The sequence below is a fragment of the Chlorocebus sabaeus genome, chromosome 11, assembly GCF_047675955.1.
Source record: "Chlorocebus sabaeus isolate Y175 chromosome 11, mChlSab1.0.hap1, whole genome shotgun sequence".
Classification (NCBI taxonomy): Eukaryota; Metazoa; Chordata; class Mammalia; order Primates; family Cercopithecidae; genus Chlorocebus; species Chlorocebus sabaeus.
In genome coordinates this window covers 98,422,732-98,448,443 of record NC_132914.1, presented here as the reverse complement: position 1 = coordinate 98,448,443, position 25,712 = coordinate 98,422,732, and the positions used below count along the sequence as shown (strand labels likewise).

The window sequence follows — 25,712 nt, the reverse complement described above, 5'->3', positions numbered from 1 at the left end:
ATTTTAATTCTCTTTTAAAAGTCTCAATATTTCAACCATTTTTGTCAATATTTTCTTCTATTTTTATATATAAATCATAGGTATTTGAAAGTCTCTGCGCTAAACCCAATTTCTGAATCATCTTTGGGTCTCCTTTTCCCTCTTATTAGTCACATTTTCTTGCCTTTCTGCATACCTAGTAATCTTTTTATTGTATGCCACACATGTAGAGGCTCTAGATCAAGGGTCAGCAAACTACGGCCTTTGGCCAAATTTGACCAACCATCTGATTTTCTTTTTTAACTACCTGTGAGCTAAGAATAGTTTTTATATTTTAAAAGGCTATATTTTAAATTGCTGTAAAAGTGTCTACATAATAGCTTTGATTGTGCCATTGGCTCAAAAAGCCAAAATTATTTACTATCTAGCTCTTTAGGAACAAATTTGTGATACTCCACTCTTAGTGATGTTCTTTTCTACCATGAAGAATTCCTCCTGGTGATGTTAGGCAGATAAGAGAAATCACTTAAAGCTGGTCACAGATTAAGCTGGGCTAGTGCTGGCATAGAGTTTTTGTAAAGCTTAGTCCACCTTTGATTTGTTCTTCTTCCTTTGCTGTGATTGAGAACCTGGTGGGTCCCTATCTCTTTAGCTCTGAGAGGCAGTAAAAGGCTCAGTCCTGCCCTTTGAAAGGTTTTAAGGTTAGCTCTTCAGCCTCTTGCCCATCACATCCTCAAAGTGTTGTATTATTAAATAATTACTTTACATAATGATAAAAACATCAATTCAACAGTAAGTCAGAATAATTCAACTTGTATGTACATAATAACCCAGTTTCAAAATACATAAAGCAAAAGTTGACAGAACTAAAAATAGAGTAAGATAAATCCACAATCATACTTGTGGATTTCAAGTATGTAACTAGTAGATAAGAGGCACAATATTTAACAAGGACTTAGAAGATTTGAAAAACACAATTAATCAATCTTGCCGAATTAACATAAAAATATAGAGCATTATACCAAACAACCAACTGCAGAACATACTTGAAACATATATCAACACAGATTGTATAAAGGAGCATAAGGTAAATCTTTATATATATATATATATAATCTTTATATATATACACACAATATCAAAAGACTGAAATAACAGAGAGAATATCCTCTGATAACAGTGTAATTAAATTAGAATCGAGTACAATAGAAGATGGCCGAATAGGAACAGCTCCAGTCTCCAACTCCCAGTGCGAGCGACACAGAAGACCGGTGATTTCAGCATTTTCAACTGAGCCTCAGCTGCTGATACCCAGGCAAACAGGGTCTGGAGTGGACCTCAAGCAATCTCCTACAGCTACAACCTACAGCTGAGGATCCTGACTGTTAGAAGGAAAGCTATCAAACAGGAAGGACACCTACACCAAAACCCCATCAGTACATCACCATCATCAAAGACCAGAGGCAGATAAAACCACAAAGATGGGGAAAAAGCAGGGCAGAAAAGCTGGAAATTCAAAAAATAAGAGCGCATCTCCCCCGGCAAAGGAGCGCAGCTCATCGCCAGCAACGGATCAAAGCTGGACGGAGAATGACTTTGACGACATGAGAGAAGAAGGCTTCAGTCCATCAAATTTCTCAGAGCTAAAGGAGGAATTACGTACCCAGCGCAAAGAAACTAAAAATCTTGAAAAAAAAGTGGAAGAATTGATGGCTAGAGTAATTAATGCAGAGAAGCTCACAAACGAAATGAAAGAGACGAAAACCATGGCACGAGAAATACGTGACAAATGCACAAGCTTCAGTAACCGACTCGATCAACTGGAAGAAAGAATGTCAGCGATTGAGGATCAAATGAATGAAATGAAGCGAGAAGAGAAACCAAAAGAAAAAAGAAGAAAAAGAAATGAACAAAGCCTGCAAGAAGTATGGGATTATGTAAAAAGACCAAATCTACGTCTGATTGGGGTGCCTGAAAGTGAGGGGGAAAATGGAACCAAGTTGGAAAACACTCTTCAGGATATCATCCAGGAGAACTTCCCCAACCTAGTAGGGCAGGCCAACATTCAAATCCAGGAAATACAGAGAATGCCACAAAGATACTCCTCGAGAAGAGCAACTCCAAGACACATAATTGCCAGATTCACCAAAGTTGAAATGAAGGAAAAAATCTTAAGGGCAGCCAGAGAGAAAGGTCGGGTTACCCACAAAGGGAAGCCCATCAGACTAACAGCAGATCTCTCGGCAGAAACTCTTCAAGCCAGAAGAGAGTGGGGGCCAATATTCAACATTCTTAAAGAAAAGAATTTTAAACCCAGAATTTTATATCCAGCCAAACTAAGTTTCATAAGTGAAGGAGAAATAAAATCCTTTACAGATAAGCAAATGCTTAGAGATTTTGTCACCACTAGGCCTGCCTTACAAGAGACCCTGAAGGAAGCACTAAACATGGAAAGGAACAACCGGTACCAGCCATTGCAAAAACATGCCAAAATGTAAAGACCATCAAGGCTAGGAAGAAACTGCATCAACTAACGAGCAAAATAACCAGTTAATATCATAATGGCAGGATCAAGTTCACACATAACAATCTTAACCTTAAATGTAAATGGACTAAATGCTCCAATTAAAAGACACAGACTGGCAAACTGGATAAAGAGTCAAGACCCATCAGTCTGCTGTATTCAGGAGACCCATTTCACACGCAGAGACATACATAGGCTCAAAATAAAGGGATGGAGGAAGATTTACCAAGCAAATGGAGAACAAAAAAAAGCGGGGGTTGCAATACTAGTCTCTGATAAAACAGACTTTAAACCATCAAAGATCAAAAGAGACAAAGAAGGCCATTACATAATGGTAAAGGGATCAATTCAACAGGAAGAGCTAACTATCCTAAATATATATGCACCCAATACAGGAGCACCCAGATTCATAAAGCAAGTCCTTAGAGACTTACAAAGAGACTTAGACTCCCATACAATAATAATGGGAGACTTCAACACTCCACTGTCAACATTAGACAGATCAACGAGACAGAAAGTTAACAAGGATATCCAGGAATTGAACTCATCTCTGCAGCAAGCAGACCTAATAGACATCTATAGAACTCTCCACCCCAAATCAACAGAATATACATTCTTCTCAGCACCACATCGTACTTACTCCAAAATTGACCACGTAATTGGAAGTAAAGCACTCCTCAGCAAATGTACAAGAACAGAAATTATAACAAACTGTCTCTCAGACCACAGTGCAACCAAATTAGAACTCAGGACTAAGAAACTCAATCAAAACCGCTCAACTACATGGAAACTGAACAACCTGCTCCTGAATGACTACTGGGTACATAACGAAATGAAGGCAGAAATAAAGATGTTCTTTGAAACCAGTGAGAACAAAGATACAACATACCAGAATCTCTGGGACACATTTAAAGCAGTGTGTAGAGGGAAATTTATAGCACTAAATGCCCACAAGAGAAAGCAGGAAAGATCTAAAATTGACACTCTAACATCGCAATTAAAAGAACTAGAGAAGCAAGAGCAAACACATTCGAAAGCTAGCAGAAGGCAAGAAATAACTAAGATCAGAGCAGAACTGAAGGAGATAGAGACACAAAAAACCCTCCAAAAAATCAATGAATCCAGGAGTTGGTTTTTTGAAAAGATCAACAAAATTGACAGACCACTAGCAAGACTAATAAAGAAGAAAAGAGAGAAGAATCAAATTGACGCAATTAAAAATGATAAAGGGGATATCACTACCGACCCCACAGAAATACAAACTACCATCAGAGAATACTATAAACACCTCTACGCAAATAAACTGGAAAATCTAAAAGAAATGGATAATTTCCTGGACACTTACACTCTTCCAAGACTAAACCAGGAAGAAGTTGAATCCCTGAATAGACCAATAGTAGGCTCTGAAATTGAGGCAATAATTAATAGCCTACCAACCAAAAAAAGTCCAGGACCAGATGGATTCACAGCTGAATTCTACCAGAGGTACAAGGAGGAGCTGGTACCATTCCTTCTGAAACTATTCCAATCAATAGAAAAAGAGGGAATCCTCCCTAACTCATTTTATGAGGCCAACATCATCCTGATACCAAAGCCTGGCAGAGACACAACAAAAAAAGAGAATTTTAGACCAATATCCCTGATGAACATCGATGCAAAAATCCTCAATAAAATACTGGCAAACCGGATTCAGCAGCACATCAAAAAGTTTATCCACCATGATCAAGTGGGCTTCATCCCTGGGATGCAAGGCTGGTTCAACATTCGCAAATCAATAAACATAATCCAGCATATAAACAGAACCAAAGACAAGAACCACATCATTATCTCAATAGATGCAGAAAAGGCTTTTGACAAAATTCAACAGCCCTTCATGCTAAAAACGCTCAATAAATTCGGTATTGATGGAACGTACCTCAAAATAATAAGAGCTATTTATGACAAACCCACAGCCAATATCATACTGAATGGGCAAAAACTGGAAAAATTCCCTTTGAAAACTGGCACAAGACAGGGATGCCCTCTCTCACCACTCCTATTCAACATAGTGTTGGAAGTTCTGGCTAGGGCAATCAGGCAAGAGAAAGAAATCAAGGGGATTCAGTTAGGAAAAGAAGAAGTCAAATTGTCCCTGTTTGCAGACGACATGATTGTATATTTAGAAAACCCCATTGTCTCAGCCCAAAATCTCCTTAAGCTGATCAGCAACTTCAGCAAAGTCTCAGGATACAAAATTAATGTGCAAAAATCACAAGCATTCTTATACACCAGTGACAGTCAAACAGAGAGCCAAATCAGGAATTAACTTCCATTCACAATTGCTTCAAAGAGAATAAAATACCTAGGAATCCAACTTACAAGGGATGTAAAGGACCTCTTCAAGGAGAACTACAAACCACTGCTCAGTGAAATAAAAGAGGACACAAACAAATGGAAGAACATACCATGCTCATGGATAGGAAGAATCAATATCGTGAAAATGGCCATACTGCCCAAGGTAATTTATAGATTCAATGCCATCCCCATCAAGCTACCAATGAGCTTCTTCACAGAATTGGAAAAAACTGCTTTAAAGTTCATATGGAACCAAAAAAGAGCCCGCATCTCCAAGACAATCCTAAGTCAAAAGAACAAAGCTGGAGGCATCACGCTACCTGACTTCAAACTATACTACAAGGCTACAGTAACCAAAACAGCATGGTACTGGTACCAAAACAGAGATATAGACCAATGGAACAGAACAGAGTCCTCAGAAATAATACCACACATCTACAGCCATCTGATCTTTGACAAACCTGAGAGAAACAAGAAATGGGGAAAGGATTCTCTATTTAATAAATGGTGCTGGGAAAATTGGCTAGCCATAAGTAGAAAGCTGAAACTGGATCCTTTCCTTACTCCTTATACGAAAATTAATTCAAGATGGATTAGAGACTTAAATGTGAGACCTAATACCATAAAAATCCTAGAGGAAAACCTAGGTAGTACCATTCAGGACATAGGCATGGGCAAAGACTTCATGTCTAAAACACCAAAAGCAACGGCAGCAAAAGCCAAAATTGACAAATGGGATCTCATTAAACTAAAGAGCTTCTGCACAGCAAAAGAAACTACCATCAGAGTGAACAGGCAACCTACAGAATGGGAGAAAATTTTTGCAATCTACTCATCTGACAAAGGGCTAATATCCAGAACCTACAAAGAACTCAAACAAATTTACAAGAAAAAAACAAACAACCCCATCCAAAAGTGGGCAAAGGATATGAACAGACATTTCTCAAAAGAAGACATTCATACAGCCAACAGACACATGAAAAAATGCTCATCATCACTGGCCATCAGAGAAATGCAAATCAAAACCACAATGAGATACCATCTCACACCAGTTAGAATGGCGATCATTCAAAAGTCAGGAAACAACAGGTGCTGGAGAGGATGTGGAGAAATAGGAACACTTTTACACTGTTGGTGGGAGTGTAAACTAGTTCAACCATTATGGAAAACAGTATGGCGATTCCTCAAGGATCTAGAACTAGATGTACCATATGACCCAGCCATCCCATTACTGGGTATATACCCAAAGGATTATAAATTATGCTGCTATAAAGACACATGCACACGTATGTTTATTGCAGCACTATTCACAATAGCAAAGACTTGGAATCAACCCAAATGTCCATCAGTGACAGACTGGATTAAGAAAATGTGGCACATATACACCATGGAATACTATGCAGCCATAAAAAAGGATGAGTTTGTGTCATTTGTAGGGACATGGATGCAGCTGGAAACCATCATTCTCAGCAAACTATCACAAGAACAGAAAACCAAACACCGCATGTTCTCACTCATAGGCGGGAACTGAACAATGAGATCACTTGGACTCGGGAAGGGGAACATCACACACCGGGGCCTATCATGGGGAGGGGGGAGGGGGGAGGGATTGCATTGGGAGTTATACCTGATGTAAATGACGAGTTGATGGGTGCAGCACACCAACATGGCACAAGTATACATATGTAGCAAACCTGCACGTTGTGCACATGTACCCTACAACTTGAAGTTTAATAATAATAAATAAATTTAAAAAAAAATAAATAAATAAATTAGAATCAGTGACAGAGCAATATGTCAAAACTCTTTAGATGTTTTGATACTAATGCATTCCTTCAAAATGCATAGTCAAAAATAAATTACAAGGGAAATGGAAAATGTTTTGCTAATAAAATACAACATATGAAAACTTGTGGGATACAGCCAAAGCAGTATTTATAGAGAACATTATAGCTTTGAATCCCTATATTAGAAAAAAAGAAAATCTGAAAATCAGCATCTTGAGATGCTGAGAAAAAAAGTGAAACTAAGCCCAAAGGAAGTAAAGGAAGGAAATAAAGAGCAGAAATGAATGAACCAGAAGGCAAAGGTGTAGTAAAGAAAAATCAACAAAGCCCAAAGTTAGTTTTTCTTTTGAAAAGATTAATAAACCTCTAAGGTACTGTTTTAAAAAAGGGAGAAAAGCACAAACTATGAAGTTATAAGTAAAAGAAAGGGCATCACTATACGCCCTAGATATATAAAAAGTTAATAAGGAGATATATAAACAATCTTGTGCTACTAAGTTTGAAAACTTAGATGAAATGAACAAATTTCTTGAAAAAATACACAACTAATACACAACTTATGAAAACAGATGCTAGAAGAAATAAAAACTGAAATAGTCCTATATCTATTAAGTAAAATGAATCTATAATTAAAGTTCTTCTCATGAAGAAAATTTCAGGTCCTGCTACTTCATTGTAAATTATTCCAAGTATGTAAGAAAGAAATAATAGTAATCTTATGTAAACTGTTTAAGAGAAAAACATTACCTAATCATTTTAAAGAGCTATCATAAAAATGATACCCAAATCTGAATGAAACATTATAAGAAAGAAAAACTACACTGTAACATCTTCCATGAATTTGTATATAAATATCAGAAGCAAAATATCAGCAAATTGAACTTGGTAATTAAAAAAATGCATCATGACCCAAGTAGGCAATTTTTTCCAAGTTTGCTAGGTTAATTTAACAACTTTTTAACAACAAAAAAGAATCAATGAAATCCACTACATCAGTAACATTTTTTAAAAAATCACATAATCATTTCAATAGACTCAGGAAAATGACATGATATAATGTAATACTAGTCATAATAATAACTCTCAGCAACCTAGGGATATATGAAAACTTCTTTAAGGAAACAATAAAAAGTATGTACAAAACAATACAGCTAGCACCACACTTAATGGTAACATATTGAACACTTTCACCCTCAGGTCGGAAACAATGATGTCCAGTATCACCAGTTTTATCCAGCATTATATAAAAGGTCTTAGTGCATTTAGGCAAGAACAAAAAAATATATACATAATGACTAAAAAGGAAAATGTAAAGTTATCATTATATGTGGATGATACAATTATGTATATATAGGTAGAAAATCTCAAAAAATATATAAGCAACTATAATTGATACTAGATGCTAGCAAGTTTGCATAAGCAAACATATAAAACAATAATATTTCTATATATTTAATATTAGTAACAAAACATTAGAAAACAAAACAATAAAAACATCATTTGCAGTTGCAAAGATTCCTAAGGTGCCTAGAAATTAATCTAAGTTTTACAAAACGTATATACTAAAATCTACAAAAAGTATTGCTGATAAAAATGTAAAAAGACATAAATAAATGCAAAGATATACCATTTTCATGGATTGAGAAAACATCAAATATCTTCAAATTGATGTAGGAGTTCAATTTAATCTCAACTAATATTTCAGTAAGATTTTTATGGAAATTAGAAATCTGATTCTAAAACTTATATGATAACAATTTTGAAGAAGAACAAAACTAAAATTTCTTTTCACTTAAAGATACCAATAAGAAAATGAGAAGTCAAGCCAATAACTGAGAAATGGTATTTAATTTGCAACATATATATCTGACAAATGATTGATATCCAGAATATATAAATAACAAATCACTAAGGAAAAGACATAGATACCCACAAAAAACCAAGGGCTTGAATATAAATTCACAAGAGTTTATCCAAATGACTATAAGCATATGAAAAGCTGCTCAGCATTATTAGTTATTGTAAAATTTCAAGTTAAAATCATGATGAGATACTGCTGCATACCAACCCAAACAGCTAAAATATGAACACAAGTTTTAGTAAGTTTATGGAATAACTGGAGCTGTTCTACTGTTAGCCAGAGTATAAACTGGCACAGCCTGGTTTTGAAAACTGTTTTCAAGTGTTTATTAAAGACAAACAAATGCATATCTATGGCTTCTCAACTCCACTCTTATGTAAATTCTTAATAAAAACATCTATGCACGTTAATCAAAACACATGTACAAAAATGTTCATAAAGGTATTATTTATAAGAGCCTAAATTTGGAAACAACACAAGTGTCTATCAGCAGTAGAATGGATGGATAAGTAATAGTACTTTTTTGTTTGTTTTTGTTTTGGAGATGGAGTTTTGCTCTGTTTCCCAGACTGGAGTGCAATGGTGCAATCTTGGCTCACTGCAACCTCTGCCTCCCAGGTTCAGGCAATTCTCCTGCCTCAGCCTCCCAAGTAGCTGGGATTACATACACCTGCCACCGCACCCAGCTAATTTTTGTATTTTTCAGGACAAACGGGGTTTCGCCACATTGGCCAGGCTGATCTTGAACTTGTGACCTCAGGTGATCCACCTGCCTTGACCTCCCAAAGTGTTAGGATTACAGGCATGAGCCACCACGCCCGGCCAATAATAGTATATTATTATTCAGGAGCCTAGAAGATCTGTAAACTCACAAAATAGCTCATCTATTGGCACACTGATGTCTTCACTTCTACAAGTAAATTTGCGTTTGTCTTTTCCTGACTCAAGCTTGGCAGAGGCTTTGCTTTTGTCAAAATGCGGTTACCTAGCACATTATTTTTTAGAGTGCTCAAGAGGACATTTCATGATATGTGGAGGGTTGAGGGATTGATGGTGGTGTGGGGGTCTGTGTGCTGTGTCAGAGCAGCAGGGGACAAAGTTGGGGCTCATCTGGGAGTGGAAATGCAAAACAACAAAACAAAACAAAACAAATAAAAAACTGCACATGACTAAGGAAAGATAGAGTGGGTGTCAAAGACAAACTGCCTGTTTCATAATTTGGCTCCTGGTCTACATTCTAGGAATACTATGCAGCAATAACATGAAGTTCTACTACCTGTAGCAACATGGGAGAATGTTAGAAAGATAATATTGAATGAAACAAGCCAACTACAAAAGAGTATGTACTCTACAATTCCATTTAAATGGAGAATAACAAAGGTAAAGTTAATGTATGGTATTAGAAGTCAGGAAAGTGGTTAGAGAGGGTTTTATAAATGGAAGAGGGGACAAAGAAGTCTTCTTTGATATTGATAATAATCTATTTCTTGATCTAGCTCACTGGATAGCAACATTTCCCAGAAATAAAGAACCAGAAGGTAAATATTTCAGGCTTTGCAGACCAGGCACTTTCTGACACAGCTACCCAACTCTACTATTGCAGTGCCAAAGCAGCCACAAATAATATGTAAATAAATGGGAGTTGCTGTGTTCCAATAAAACTTCATTTACAAAAACAGGCAGTGGACTGAATCTGACCTGCAGGCAATAGTTTGCCAGCCTCTCAGCTACATAGATTTGGTTACATTTGTGTGAAAATTTGCAAAAATTAATTGATCTCTACACTTATGTACACCTTTTCACTATTATACTTTGGTGAATACATTTTAAAGTATATAACAAAGTTGGGAAGTCATTAAGGAAATAGCAAAAACAAAAGAACAGACTTGAGTAGTTAGAACTCATCAGTCTGCTTGTGATAATTCTGAGATTTGTTCTGTGCCGCAAAGATATTTCAGTATTTGGAGCACTACCAAATTCTAGCCGCATAAAACTTTCTTTTTAAGCACTCAATATACCAACATTATTGTTCATTGTCTTCTTTATGGGAGAAGAATCCATTAAGGGATCTCAAAATGGTTAGTTCTCTTAATGAATTCTCTTTATTAAGTTTTATTTTTAATGTCCAAATTGATTTCTTCCCCAGGTTATATCATTCTGCCATTCTATAATTGAAACTCTAAAGACATAAGCAGATACTTAGAACATACGCAATTTAAGAAACATTAAGCGTCAATTCTACTAATACTTTAAATTTCAAATTTGCCCAGAAAAAAACTGCTTCCTTTAGAGGCAATGGATCTTGCCCAGCCCTTCCCTCATTTCCGCTCCTATGTTAGAGCTTAAAATGAAAAGAAATATATACATATTCCATTTAATAATGAAAGAAAATATATATACTTAATTTATCTAAGATATTTTATTTGTCTTTCCCTCTAGAAGACAAAAAGAATAAGAGAATAATAGTGATATAAGTAACATGTACTATGTATACACTGAGCTAGGCATTGCTCTAAGTCATGTTCATGCATTAACTCATTTAATCCACACAAAGACTCTATGAAATGGTTCCTCTTATTATTATTCCCACTTTAAAGATGAGGAAACTGGGACAAAGACAGATTAAGTAATTGCCCAAGGTTTCACAGTTAATAAATGATAGGGCTAGGATTTGAACCCAGATAATTTACTTCCAAAGCCCATGGTCTTAGATACATGCTAAGAGAAATTGCTTTGCTTTGATTCTAGAGAAATCTGATTCTGTAAATATAAGTGCAGCATAGTTTAAGCAGGACATGCCTTCCTCTCTGTTTGGCTTAGGAATCCCTACGCACTGAGGACCTTGATGAAAATGAGTATACGTTTAGTTGAATATATCTGGAGATTTAACATTTATAATTAATAAAATAAAGTAGAATATTTCCATACTCATTTCTAAGTATTCATCGAAGAGTCCGTAGGCATTCATCGGCTGAAGGTTATAGTCCTTTTCCCATTGTGGGAAACTTATTTTCCTTTCAGGTCCATGTTCTTGTCGTACTTTTCTTCTAGTCCACCAATTCTGAATTAACCTGGGCAAAAAGATCAACTTCTTACAAAAATGTAACTGATCATATGACTTAGGTAATGAGAAAGAGGAGAGTTTGAATATAGAAACATAGTTTGAAAAAATTCAGGACAGGCTATCAAAGAAATAAAGCCTCAGGTTGGTAAGAAAATAACAATGGAGTCTATACTTCAAGTATTTCTATTAGCAAGTAAACAGAATGACTGATGAACTTATTTTAATCATTCATGAAACTGTCTCATGTTGGGCATTGCCTATGAGGGTTGAATAGAGGACTGAGAATATCTATAAATGGATATCCCAGTACAAAGGCAATACCAAGACATCTTGAGGAATATCTGGCTTAAGTGGCTTAATTTAGGACCCTTGAGCAGTCTTGCCACATGGGTGCTGAGCTGCATACTCTGACGTCAGGGGCCTAAAGATCTGCAAACCCACAAAATGCTTCCTCTCTTGGTGCATAGACACCTGCAGTTCTGCAACTGGACTTGCTTGCTTTTGGCTTGCGCTCTCCACAGGGGCTCTGACTCCCAGTAACATGCACCTGGCATTGGTAAGGCTAGCACAGGAACCGTTAGCAGTGATCAGGAGTGCATTTTGTAATATGAGAAAGCATTGAGGAAGTGAGAGGGTGGAGGCAGGTCTGTGTTCTGTGTAGTACAAGGAAAAAGTTGAAGGATATCCAGGAGCAGAAGTGCCAAAAAACAAAACACATGGGAAATGAAGCAAATAAAGGGATGAAAATCAAAGACAAACTGCCTACTTTACAATTTTGCTCTATGTCCTTATTACTAGAAGATAAAATATAATTATCTTGATATCTATGACATTTTAATTGTGGTTTATATCTTAATGTAGAACACAATGCTGATAATTTTTATTTTATGTTTTATTTTTAAAAAGTTTTATAGAAAACATCAAATACTTGGAACAAGATTTCTTTTTCTTTTTCTTTTGAGACAGAGTCTTGCCCTGTTCCCCAGGCTAGAGTGCAGTGGCGCGATCTCGGCTCACTGCAAGCTCCGCCTCCTGGTTTCACGCCATTCTCCTGCCTCAGCCTCCCGAGTAGCTGGGACTACAGGTGCCTGCCACCGCGCCCGGCTAATTTTTTGTATTTTTAGTACAGGTGGCATTTCACTGTGTTAGTCATGATGGTCTTGATCTCCTGACCTCATGATCTGCCCACCTTGGCCTCCCAAAGTGCTGGAATTACAGGCGTGAGCCACTGCGCCCGGCCTGGAACAAGATTTCTAAAAATAAATCTAACAACAGAAAATTACTGGCTTTGGTTCTGACAGAGAGCTAAGAAAAGACTTTCTGAAATGAACCAAGTTCCCACTAATTGTTCTGGCTGAGTGGTCCTCCCTGAAACCTTGAGTTTTCTTTGTCTCTACAGAGACATTGAGCTGACATGGAAACCAATAGGTGTGGAATTAAAGCAGAAATAGAAGCATTGTTGATTTATGTCCCCATTAAAACTTAACTGACCAGAACTGAGCAAACACAGCAGAATTCAAGGTTATCCTTACCAAGTTGATGCAAGTTTTTGCTCATTGTTGTCAACATGTTATCACCAGGTTTACCACGGGGATGGGAGAGTGGAGATGTAGTTAATGTGTCATACATAGCTGAGGACTTGCAATGCTGGAGCCCGAAAGGTCAGAGGTATCATTTAAAGTGGCTCACAAGCAAGTATCCAATATTTAGGGGCCTACAGAGGCTCCTTAAAGAATATGCACATTTGTTCATGTGAATTGTGCTAAATCTCCCAGAAGAGCCAATGTTTATGATTTTCATGGCTGCCTTTGGATGTCTAAATGTGAGCACTTAGTTCCAGGTGCACGCACTGGCTTAACTGCTGAGTCTGCATTGCTTATCTTACTTGCCACACCTAGAAAAGCCAATAATGAGCAATGCTGCCTCTCAATTATTGATACTAAGGTACTTACGGGTAGCCAAGTTCCATGAAATTATTCCAGGTCTGCTTTAGCACCATTATAATACCCATTTGCATACACAGATCAATAAGGCATCCACTAGGGTGGCACTGCAAGATAAGCAAACACAGACATTCCAGAATCAATGGAGAGGAAGAAAGGGTGTCTGGTTTCTAATCTATACAAAGTTGCCCTAAGGCTGTTTAATGCAAGTCTGTTGGAAACAAGGAATGATGGGAGAATACAGACCTCTTCTAGTCTCCACCTGTTTATCAGCCTCAAGTAGGCACCTGGGTGTCCTGTAAATCTTCAACACACAAAGAAAAACAAGCCATTAGTGCTCTAGGTCCAAGCTTTCAGTGAATAGTACATTTAGTTTAGCACATTCTCCAATGTGAGTGCTGCTACAATAAGTAGTAGGTCTGGGGGAATTAGGAAACCCTCCAGATCTGTCACAACCATAGCTTCTGGAATTCTCCAGGGGACATTTCTCTTCTGGCCTTTCTGTCAGGCTGCCTAATGCAGAAGCCAGTTCTTGCTGCTTGCTGTGGACTTTTAACATTTTCTGCTGCATATCAATTGCTCTGGCCTGTGTAAGCAGAAGCTTTACTCCTGGATTTAAACACTGATCTTTCTGAGTAATAGTCATGCTGTTAAAAAAATTATTGAACTATTTTCCTAGAGTTTTGTGCTGCTGGAATAGCTAGAAATGACGGAGAGACTGCTGTGTTGATCTCACCAAAACCCTATACCTGGCCCTTCCTGGGTTCCCATCTCCTCTGAAACGCCTCCAGATGTCAGGGAATTCACGCGACATTACCACTACACAGGGAATCTTTCCCAAATCCTCATGACTGCTGGATTTAAAAGTTACCCTGGCATCCCATTTCTGCCCCCTTTCCTGTCAGGATGTCCTTCTCTCTTCAGGGAAGTCAGGAATCCAGAACATGCTGCCGCCCTCTCCCTGTTTTTCTACCTGCTGTCATAGGTGTGAAAGCCAGGGCCCTGATTCAGGTGCAGACAGAGGTCAGAAGTTTTCATTGCATCATTCACACGTGCAAACTATTTTCCTCTGCTTATCTTAGCAACAAAATGTGCACAGGCAGTTTGGAGTGGAGATGATTTCCCTGGGGTGCTGGGTGGTTTTGACATTTGGGAAGGGAAGGGAGGAGGATGCTCTTCCCTTTTGACACTTTGTATAAATCACCCTAAGAGAGGGCTTCTCTGTCCCCATGGGTCAGTGACCTCTAAGTGTTCTGTCCTCAGCTTGGGGAGGTGTGCAGGGGTCAGGTTCTTACCTTCCAAGGAAGAATGCGATGTAAAATGTAGAGCTGTTCAGATTGACGAACTGAAAAAGAAACATTTTCAGGGTGAAGCTGTTCTCCCACTCAGACTCTGTGCGAGGCTGTTCTGTGGACAAAAGGTGAGCAGAGTTTGAAAGGCCGAATCTCATCCCCTCTCAACTCCCTCTCTTCCCCTCCCCACACACACAGGGTGGGGACACAGGAGTCCTGAGGAGGCTGCAGGAGACTCCAGTTTACCCACAGACGGCATGTGATGGAACAGAGCATCCATAGGATCCTCAAGCTCACAGACCAGACCCAACAAGGGTCTCATGGGAAGTGGCTATGGAAGAATGTGAGAGGACTGAATACCTAGACTGTTCCACTCTTACAGGATACCCAGAGAGCCAGCAGCAGAGACAGCCAGGCTGTCGAGGCCTCATTCCCAGTCCTGGCTCTCTGCAGTAGCCTTTTCTTTTCCTGTTAGTCTATGCAGGCTTAGTTCCTCCTAGCTCCAAGGAGTTCCTTGGTCTCAACTTCTAGTTCTCATATTATACCAACCTACCGCTTAAGAGGGAGTCAAATCCATATCATAGAATGCTAAGAGCATTGACTCCTTTGCCTTTACCCTTATCCCCCATTTTCCATTCTCATGGACAAATATTAAGGAGGTGGCATCATCTTTAGAGCTTTTACTGCATATCACCATCTATGTCTTATAATTTCCTGACCTCAGTCAGGGGCCAATTCTCATCTCCACATATTTTAACATCTATAAAGCAAATGCTCTCTGGGCATAATGGTGTGAACCAAAACATGGATCCATTTGCCCTCAAGACCAAACCTCCAGCTAGAAATCTCATGTCAAACGCACTTATCCTTTCATAGGAGCTACATTCTAGGAGCAAGCAATGTCTAAGAAAAGGTATTTAATATAATAGCATTTTGTCTGCTTCCACATTCCCTGAGCTTCTAATTTCTCATTTAATACTTCACTCCATCAATCCATTTTCCATAAATTAGAATTCAAAATGCTTTCTGGGAGCATATCTGAGAAGGGAAGGGAGAATGAAAGAGAATCTGATTTAAAATGGTTTAAAATGTCAGTTTCAGGAAAGGCCATACTGTTGCTGAGACCCAAAAAGACATGGGATTCTTTTTTTATTTTTTTTTGAGACAGAGTCTCGCTCTGTCGCCCAGGCTGGAGTGCAGTGGCCAGATCTCAGCTCACTACAAGCTCCACCTCCCAGGCGCCCGCCACCTCGCCCGGCTAGTTTTTTGTATTTTTTTAGTAGAGACAGGGTTTCACCGTGTTATTAGCCAGGATGGTCTCCATCTCCTGACCTTGTGATCCGCCCGTCTCGGCCTCCCAAAGTGCTGGGATTACAGGCTTGAGCCACCGCGCCCGGCCTTAGGACACAGGATTCTTAAAGGGTTTTCTTAAAGGGTTTCACTTCTGCTACTGAACTCCTGGTTACATGGAAAGGTCTCCTGGTCGCCGGCCAGGTTCCCAGGTGTCCCCACCATGGATGGACCAGGACTGTAACTCCACTGGCATTTTTGCTAGCCTGGATCAAGCCACCACAGGGTACATTGTCTACCAATGGGCAGTTATCTATTCCATGGACATAAACCTCTTTCTATCTTTTTGGGCAAGAACTGGTGGTGATGGAAGATTTCAATGACATTTAAAGAGATAAAGTGTCTAGCTCTGTATCCAGCACATAGAAAGGTTCAATAAATGCTATCTATTATCATAATGATGATTAAAAATAGGAACACTTTTGTGAGTTTTTTCTCCCTGGACAAGCTTCTTATGGAATGCATTAAAGCAAGTTATGGACGGGAGCATGTAATTTTCTCAAACTGCATAGAGCACAATGACCAATACCTTGTTAATAAAATTGAGACAATGTCTTTATTTTGAAGATGCGATAAATGTACAAGTTATTACTGGCTACCAGATTGTTCTGGAGTACAGTGGCATGATCATGACTCACTGCAGCCTTGACCTCCTGGGCTCAGGCAATCCTCCTGCCTCAGTCTCAGGAGTAGCTGGGACTACAGGTACATGTCACCATGCCTGGCTAATTTTTATATTTTTTTGTAGAGACGGGTCTTGTTATTTTATCCAGGCTGGTCCTGAACTCCTGGACTCAAGGAATCCTCCTGCCAAGGCTTCCCAAAGTGCTGGGATTACAGACGTGAGCCACCATGCCTGGCCTTCCAGTCTTCAAAGAAACTAACTTTGCTGTGAGTTTATATACCATAAAAACTTGATACATTTTTAATTAAACACAAAATATAGGCAATAGCAAATGAACACTTTCCTAAATTATATTGGATACTTTATACAAATGCACTTTTGTAATGCTATTTTTTGTGCACAAAGAGAAAATCTACCTTCAATTACATTAGCTCATGACAGATAATGTTTGTGACAGATTTTAAAGCTTTATGTAGAAAAATTACTAGATATATTTAAATTATTCTGTTGAAGGCAAACAAAAAAAAATGTTGTATGAATTTGAAAATAAAGGGAATATTTCTTTCCAGCAGTATTAGAGAAAGGAATCTTTGAAACATACTTTCCAGACCACAGTACAGTACTGTGAAATAAAAAGGATTCCACTCACCTAAATTCGTCAGAAGCAGGGCAACTTTTTCATAGAGCTGTAAAATAAATTTCATGCATTTAATAAATGAACTGCACTTGTTATAAAATCTATAATCACAAAGGAAATAGGTAATCAAATCACAAGTCAAAATAATTTCATGAAGCATCCATTGCTCAACCAATGAAAACATTGTGTATAGAAATCTCAGACTCTTGCAGTCCACTGGTAATGGAGATTGCTGTAATTTTCAGGGCAAGAAAGAAATGTACAAGGTCCTATCTAACTATTTATAAAATCTCACTTCTTATTTTGGGGCAAATAATTTTATGGCAACAAGGCTAGCTGCTATTCATTACCAGCTTTCTAGGCAATGCTGGGCAGTCATAATATTGCTGAGCTTCTGCAACTTGAATGTAAAATCTCTAAGCCCACTTCTGACAGTAAGATTCTGCAATCCTATTCTTTATGGACTGCTGTAAACTCTAGATTACAGCATTCAAAAACACTGAAGTGATTAAACATTACTGGAAATTCCCAGAGCTTATGGTACTCCACGTTTCCACTGGTGGACCAGATGCCTCCTTAACTCACGCATCCTTAACTCACCCAGCCATCTGGTCAATAGATGGTTCTGAGGGTGGGGTATGTGTATGCATGTGTGTATGTGTGTTTGTGTGTGTGTGTGTGTGCACTGAGGAGCAGAGAGTATAGTCTAGGGTAAATCCAGCTCTAGGAGATTACCCAGAGTGGGTATAATTGAAAGATCAAGTGCTGTTTCTAAAACAAAAGACAATAAGTGAAAATGAAAAGGAAAAGCAGTTTAATAGACTGGAACGATATGAAGATTAAGAACACATTTAAAGTAGTGCAAACACACTGGTTAAAATTGCCCAGGCTGGAATGACAGCTTGACCATCCAGCAAGCTACAGGACTTGGGCAAGTTCCTTATCTCTTCTTCAGACCATCCTTTTCTTTATATGTGGGCAGGAAGGGTATTGAATTCACTGACCTTCCTGTCCTGCTTAATTTTTAATTCTCTTATCTGAGATTTCTGCTAATTACAGAAATAAACAACATAATCTGTACGTATGCCTCCAAACTTTTAGCAACAACTATGGTTTGCTATATTAGGATATATTAAGATGGCCATAGGACCAAATCTTGTGTCTAGAAATCTCAGACTCTTGGAGTCCAACGGTAATGGAGATTGGTGTCATTTTCTGTAAGAAACCTTGTGGCATAGGTTAGTCATACCCATTTAATCATAAAAATAATATCCTCATAAACAACAGATAAGAACAGATGTTCTAATCAAATATATTTTAATATTACAATGTATTACGAAGGCACTGTAACATTCCAATTATTTGATTATGTAATTATCAGGGAAAGTTAATTTGACTGATGAGACAACCTTTCTCAAAAACACAATTCTTGATTAACTGGTTTATCTTTTGTATCTTTCACAATGATGTCTATTTGTCACAGTACCTCACTTTGCACACAGATCTAAAAGGCCCTTGGAGCTGAGGATATGCCTTTGTTACATGGGTGTGAACACTGAAAACATTGGAATTTTTAAAAAAGGAACAACATAAGAGTCAACATATGAGTAATATTAACCTTGTGAAAAATAAGGTAAAGCATACGGGGACACAGTAGGGATCCATGGCATCTGTGACTACTTTATATATATGTTGAAGGAGATATATATATATATGGATATGGACTGTGAGACTTTGGACAGGACACAGGAGGGAAGGGTACAGACACAGAGGGACTCAAGGCCGCTCAGAGAGCTCCACATAAGTGGTTTCTGGAAAAATGTCTGATGTCTCATTAGATGGTTGAGAGATAAACCACGGGAAGTTTGTTCTGCTAAGAGCAGCAGAAAATCTAAGTTTCCAAACTAGATGCTGCAAATTCTGATTGTGAATATCTGTAACTGGCAGAAAGCTTTCTGATCTTATAGATATGTCCAAAAGGAAGCTATGTGTACTTCTACTTTTATCTTGTCAGTCTGATCAATATATGTGGACTTGCTCTGATGCAAGCTATATTTTCTGGTTTACTTTTTTTTGGAAGATGAGGTGTGTTTTTCACTGTTTACAGTATAATTAAATATCTGATTCATATTGGCATGGCTGGATAAAAAGGATGATAATAACTTTTTAGTCTATTCCTGGAATATAGCCTTTGTTGGCCTATTTGGCTTGCAACCACCATATTGGGATGTTTTTTGGTCACTAGTGAAGCAGAACAGAATTGAGGTAATATGATCAAAACAAGAAATTCCATCCTATTCACTTCTATTCACTCTATCTTTGAAATATTTATTTTTCAAGACATGGAATAAAATGTAAACTACTAAGTGCCCCTTAACCAGCCATTAAGAGGCATAATATTTCATTAGGACTTAGATGACTTTTGTAAAATAATATAAATTTTATTTTTAAAGTGCATACTGTATAAAAGTAAACACATATCATCAAATCCATTAGAAACTTGGCATCTGATAAAGATCTGTTTTTTTAGTTAGCGCTGGATGAATCTAGCAAAAAGTCAGAAATGGGATGGGTGATTTATAATAATTATATTATTTACAAATCAGAGTCTTTAATCTAGCTCTCAAGGTTTTTATATTTAGTTAATAAAAAGTATTAATAATGTCTAAATAATGATTATCTTTGGAAGAAAAGTATGGTCAATATTTTAAGTAGTTGAAAACAATAGACAGCTGTAAAAAGTCTATATTGGATCATGATAATATCTCGCATTGAGTAATTTCAGAAGCCACTGGAGAGTTTACTTCTGAACTGGTCAAAGATATGTTACAACCATTAGTCTGTCATCCGTTATGCTGATAGAAAGGACTTAAAAATTTTTTTTAAGATATTCTGATGAAATCATTCAAACTATATTATACATTTGGTTGCCCTCATAATGGAACCCGCGAAACTTCAGGGCATAGGACAGGAGGGTAAATGTGTGTGCGGGGATGAGATGTCATCCGAGATAGCTGAGGAGGGAAAGGTAACTGGCCCCTGCACAGAGAGGTCCTGGCTGATGCTGCTTTAAGAGTTCTTATGTACACTTTTTCTTTTCTTTCCTTCTCTTTGCTATGGCTTGTCATTCCCTGTTCTCATCAGTATTCTTGTGTTAGCAACTTTACGTTATTCTAGTTTGACGTTGGCTGAAAATCAGAGTACCAAAGATGTTCATGTTGTATCTAAAATAAATGAAAAATCACAAGGGTCCCTAAGGATAATACGTGTTAGCTTTAGAGTGTGAACTCTACCTCCTCCATGTTGGCTAGTCTGAAACACTCTGGGAGAGAAAAGATGTAAAATGTCTCGCAGCCTAGCTCCCAGCATATAGCAGGTGCTTTGTAACACCAGTAGCTACGTAATTTGGCCACTCCCTATGCTCCCGTCTTCATTTTGAATTTGTTTACTTCCTCTTATCTTGGCTGTGTCTTGAAGTAGAGATTGCTGGATCAATGATTTCTAGTTAAATGAAGTGTTTTACTCTGACAACACTGGCACCTGCTCGAAACATATGGGCAAGTGTATATTTACAGATTCGCTTCCTGTATATACGCATTTATTTCTTAAGAAGAGGTATAAATTAAATTTTAAGACATTGGAGGAAAGAGATGATAAGAATACAGGAGGCATTAATTCACTGCATCCTAACTGGATGCAGAACATCTCACCTATGGCTGTTTGCTTAATTTCACTGGGAATCCTTCTCCACCTACAATATGTATTCCACAATTAATACTGAGACCACGTCCTGGTGAGGGGTCAAAAGGGAGAGGTACAGGGAGTGCTAACCATATACTTTCAATCTCCACTTGCTAAGCTGTCACACAAACATCATGTCAAAATGACCAGTAATTGCCCTTTTTTTATTACTTCTGAGTCTTGAAACTTTTTCCTAAAATAATAAAAATTTATTTTATTTTATATATATATATATAAATACACGTGTGTGTGTGTGTGTATATATGTGTGTGTGTGTACATATATATATATATATTTTTTTTTTTTTTTTTTTGAGACGGAGTCACTCTGTCACCCAGGCTGGAGTGCAGTGGCATGATCTCCACTCCCTGCAAGCTCCGCCTCCCGGATTCACGCCATTCTCCTGCCTCCGCCTCCCGAAGTGCTGGGACTACAGGCGCCTGCCACCACACCTGCTAATTTTTTGTATTTTTAGTAGAGACGGGGTTTCACGGTGTTAGCCAGGATGGTCTTGATCTCCTGACCTCGTGATCCACCCGCCTCGGCCTCCCAAAGTGCTGGGATTATAGGCGTGAGCCACTGTGCCCAGTCAATAAAGATGTTTTATGTATTTTAATACTAATAATGAGCTACCTGCATTTAATTAGCTCATTGATTACTAGTTAACCAAGGAATCAAAAATTTAATTCTTTGTTATTGGGTAGGTTGAATTCTCTTAGGAATCACTCAAGTTTAATTGGTTATGGAACTCAGGATTGTTTAAAGAACTAGAAATGACAAGCTAAATAGATAAACCGGTATGGATAACAGTATTAAATTAGTTGGCCTTTGGAAAATCTTTTTCCAATGATGTAAGCATTTCAGCTTTATGGGCCAGATTTAAGATGCAGTATAAATAAGGATAGGGGAACTATAATTAATTGAACATCTACTCCATGCCTAACAACTGTCCTTGGCACTCTATGTACAATGTTTGACTTATTTACACTACAAACCTTTAAGATCAGCTTTTAAAATTTTTTTATTTTTCACAGGTCCTTGCTCTGTCACCCAGGCTAGGGTTCAGTGGTGCAATCATGACTCACTGCAGTCGTGAACTCCTAGGCTCAAGTGATCCTCCCATCTCAGCCTCCCAAGGAGCTGAGACTACAGGTGTGCCACCTGGCTAATTAAAAAAAAAAACTTTTTGGTAGAGATGTGGTGCTGGGATTACAGGAAGGAGCCACAGTGCCTGGCCATATTTTTATGTATAGGTTGACCTCAGCGGCTGACCATGTCAGACACTACTTTTGTTCTACAAAAAATAGCAACAACAATTTACAGAGCATCTACTATGTGCCAGGCCCTGTTCCAGACCCTAGGGAATAACAACAGTGAAAAACAAACAAACAAACAAAAATAAAGAAAAGGTTCTGCCCTTATGGGCCTACATTCCAAAAGAAATGGCAGATAATAAACAAAATAAATAGGTAAAATATATAGCATATTAGATGGTGATAAACACTATAGAGAAAACGCAGGCAAGCAGATGGGAAATTGTCAGATAGCAGGAGTGGGCTGCGATTTAAAACAGAGTGACCAGGGAAGCATTTACTAGAGAAGTGACATTTGAACAAAGACTGGAAGGAGGTGAGGGACTAAGCGATGCAGACCCTGTGGGAGGAAAAGGCTCCAGGCAGAGAGAACAGCAAATAAAAAAGTCCTGGGGTGAGAGCATCAAAAGGACAAGTGCGGCTGGAGCAGGTGAATCAGGGTGAGTAAGGGAAAAGATGAGGTCACAGATGTTACACAGGCCAGATGAGCGAAAGCTTGTGAGGCCACCGTGTAGATGTGGCTTCGCAGGCTTTTACTGTGAGAGAGAGGAAAGCCACTTCACCTTGTGAACACAGGAGCCATGTGAACTGACTTACATGTAAGAAGCTCTCTCTGGCTTCCATGTTGAGCCTAGATTGAAGGGAGCAATGTGGAAGCTGGGAGACCAGTTAGGAATCTGCTGCAATAATCTTGGTAAGAGACACTGCAGACTTGGACCAGGGTGGGACTTTGGGATGTGCAGAAAGGGATCAAATTCTGGATACATTTGGACAGCCAGAGAAATAGAGGAGTCCAGAAGAATGCCAAGACTTTTAGTCTGAGCAAGTACAATTAGGAAGGCTGTGGGAGGAGCTGATTCTGGAGGAAAGATGGGGAGTTGGGTTTGAAAATGTTAGGTTGAGATGGTCAAGCAGGCAGTTTAACATGTGAGTTTGGGGATTCAGGAAAGAAATCTGGGCTGAAATATGCTATCTGAAAAATCCTGGAAATCAACAAAAGCAATATGTACCAGCTTGAGGGTTTCCTTGCAGGGTTATATCAAGGAATGCGTTGGTTTTTGTTTGTTTTTGTGTTTTTTTGAGACAGGGTCTCCCTCTGTCATCCAGGCTGACTGCAGTGGCCCTGTCACTGCTCACTGAAGCCTTCACTTTCCTGAACCAAGTGATCTTCCCACCTCAGTCCCACAAAGCAGCTGGGACTACAGGGGCACACCACCATGACCAGCTAATTAATTTTTTTTTTTTTTTTTTTTTTTTTTTTTTTGTAGAGACAAGGTCCCACTATGTTACCCAGGCTGGTCTTGAACTCCTGGGCTCAAACGATCCTGTGACCTCAGCCTCCCAAAATGCTGGTATTATATGCATGAGCCCCTGTACCTAGCCAGGAATGTTTTGGATACTGTGTATCTTCCTATCACTGATAATCAAAAAGTAACGGGAACCAACATTGCAAAGCTGTGTCACAGGTTCTGAGTGTTCTAAATTCTTTGTCTAAATTTACTTAAGGAGTATACAATATTATCTTATTGGATAAATAAGGGAACTGATGTTCAGAGAGGTTATGTGCTTTGCCCAATCTTATTCTGCAGAAAATCCTGGAGTCTAGATTTGAATCAAGACGTTTAAGCACCCAGACTCAAGTGCATCTTCATGCCAGGCACTTTGCTGCCAGGACATCAGTGCTATGAATGGCCCACCTCTCTGAGGCCAGATCCCCTTTAGCCACAGAAGAAAACTACCACTTGCAGCCCACACATTTTGATCCATTTGGTTAGCCACTGCAGCTCACTTACCACGTTCAGCAACATAATGATACAAAAGTTGATGCACACAGCAGTCCCTGTGGTTGCTACCTGAGAGTTATTCCTGATTAACGCCCACTTAAAGGCAGCGAAAGTGCTGACAGTCACCACCCGGTAAATGACGATTCCGAACACGGCAGCAATCACCACGCAGATCTGGCAGGAAGACAAGACACCCAGTGAACCCCTTGGTGGAATGTTACAGGAAGAGGATTCACATTCTTGGAACATCCTCTGATAGGAAAAGGAAGTAATGCCATGGTAGTACTGCTCAAGAGACCACACTCAAATGTACACTTTTCATTGTGGTTAATACTTTCTCTTGTCTTTTTCTATTTTCTTTCTTATTAAAATAAAAGAACTGCATTGCTTGAAAGTTGAAAATCTATGTAAGCTATGGGGTAACACTTTTTAAAGCAGAATATACACTGAGCAGATGGACAAATATTCATATGGAAATCCTATCATGTCACTTTTTGGTTTAAAATTGTTTATTGGTTTCCTATTATTCTAGGATAAAAGCAAAACCTTTATGCAGCCTGCAAGACCCTCTCTATCCCCTCTGGGCACCATTCTTCCTTCCTCTGGGGTCCCCACAGCTTCTCTCATTACATCAAATGAGTTAAGCACCCTTAATTGTCAAGACTATCCCAACCTCTTGCAGAACACACACATACACACACACACACACACACACACACATACACGGCCTAGTTAACACCTACTCATCCTCACTTCTCAGCTCAAATACCACTTCATAATAAAAGTTCTTCATGACTCCCAGACTATTTGTTGTTAGTGTTGTCATACGGTACCCATACCATATGGGTACATCTTTTTTCAGGACACTACTTATAATTTCTAACAATCAGTTTGACTATTCTCAGTCCCCGCTTCTAGAAAGTAAGCTCCATGAGGACAGGGAAGGAGTCTGTTTTGCTCACATGGTTTCTACAGCACCTTAGCATAATTACAAGTGCATAGTAAGTGCTCGGTTACTTGCTGTTGAGTGAACCGTGTGATAGGTATATATCTTGTTAATCTGATATTCACACAGACTGAAGCATGTTTCCCTGAAGATTTCATGGCATTTGAGAATGATACAGCATATCTTCTTTCTCTACGACATGCAGTTGTCCCTCAGTATCCTCATGAGGGATTGGCCCAGGACCACCCCCCAACACCACGATACCAAAATCCACAGATGCTTAAATTCCTTCTATAAAATAGTGTAGTATTTGCATATAACCTGTACACAACCTCCCATATACTTTAAATCATCTCTATATTACTTATAATACCTGATACAATGTAAATATTATGTAAATAGTTATACTGTATTGTTTAGGAAATAAGTGACATGTTCAGTACAGCTACAACCAACCTTTTTTAAAAACAATTTCCATCTGTGGTCGGTTGAATTCATAAATGCAGAACCCACAGAACACATAGGGCCGACT

The 25,712-nt window shown here is 38.5% G+C and overlaps 1 protein-coding gene across 7 annotated transcripts in view; it reads right to left on the bottom strand.

The window, feature by feature from the left end:
* Positions 1-25,712, bottom strand: part of ANO4 (anoctamin 4) — a 417,600-nt gene that overhangs the window by 23,560 nt on the left and 368,328 nt on the right. For 6 of the 7 annotated variants that reach the window (XM_008004386.3, XM_008004385.3, XM_008004387.3 and 3 more), the window contains 6 exons: positions 24,244-24,408; positions 17,409-17,445; positions 14,788-14,899; positions 13,739-13,796; positions 13,502-13,599; positions 11,414-11,556 (listed from right to left, as the gene is read on the bottom strand). In XM_008004386.3, the coding sequence (XP_008002577.3) occupies positions 11,414-11,556; positions 13,502-13,599; positions 13,739-13,796; positions 14,788-14,899; positions 17,409-17,445; positions 24,244-24,408 (613 nt within the window). The remainder of the gene's footprint in view (positions 1-11,413; positions 11,557-13,501; positions 13,600-13,738; positions 13,797-14,787; positions 14,900-17,408; positions 17,446-24,243; positions 24,409-25,712) is intronic. The other variant, XM_037996641.2, reaches the window with a different exon arrangement.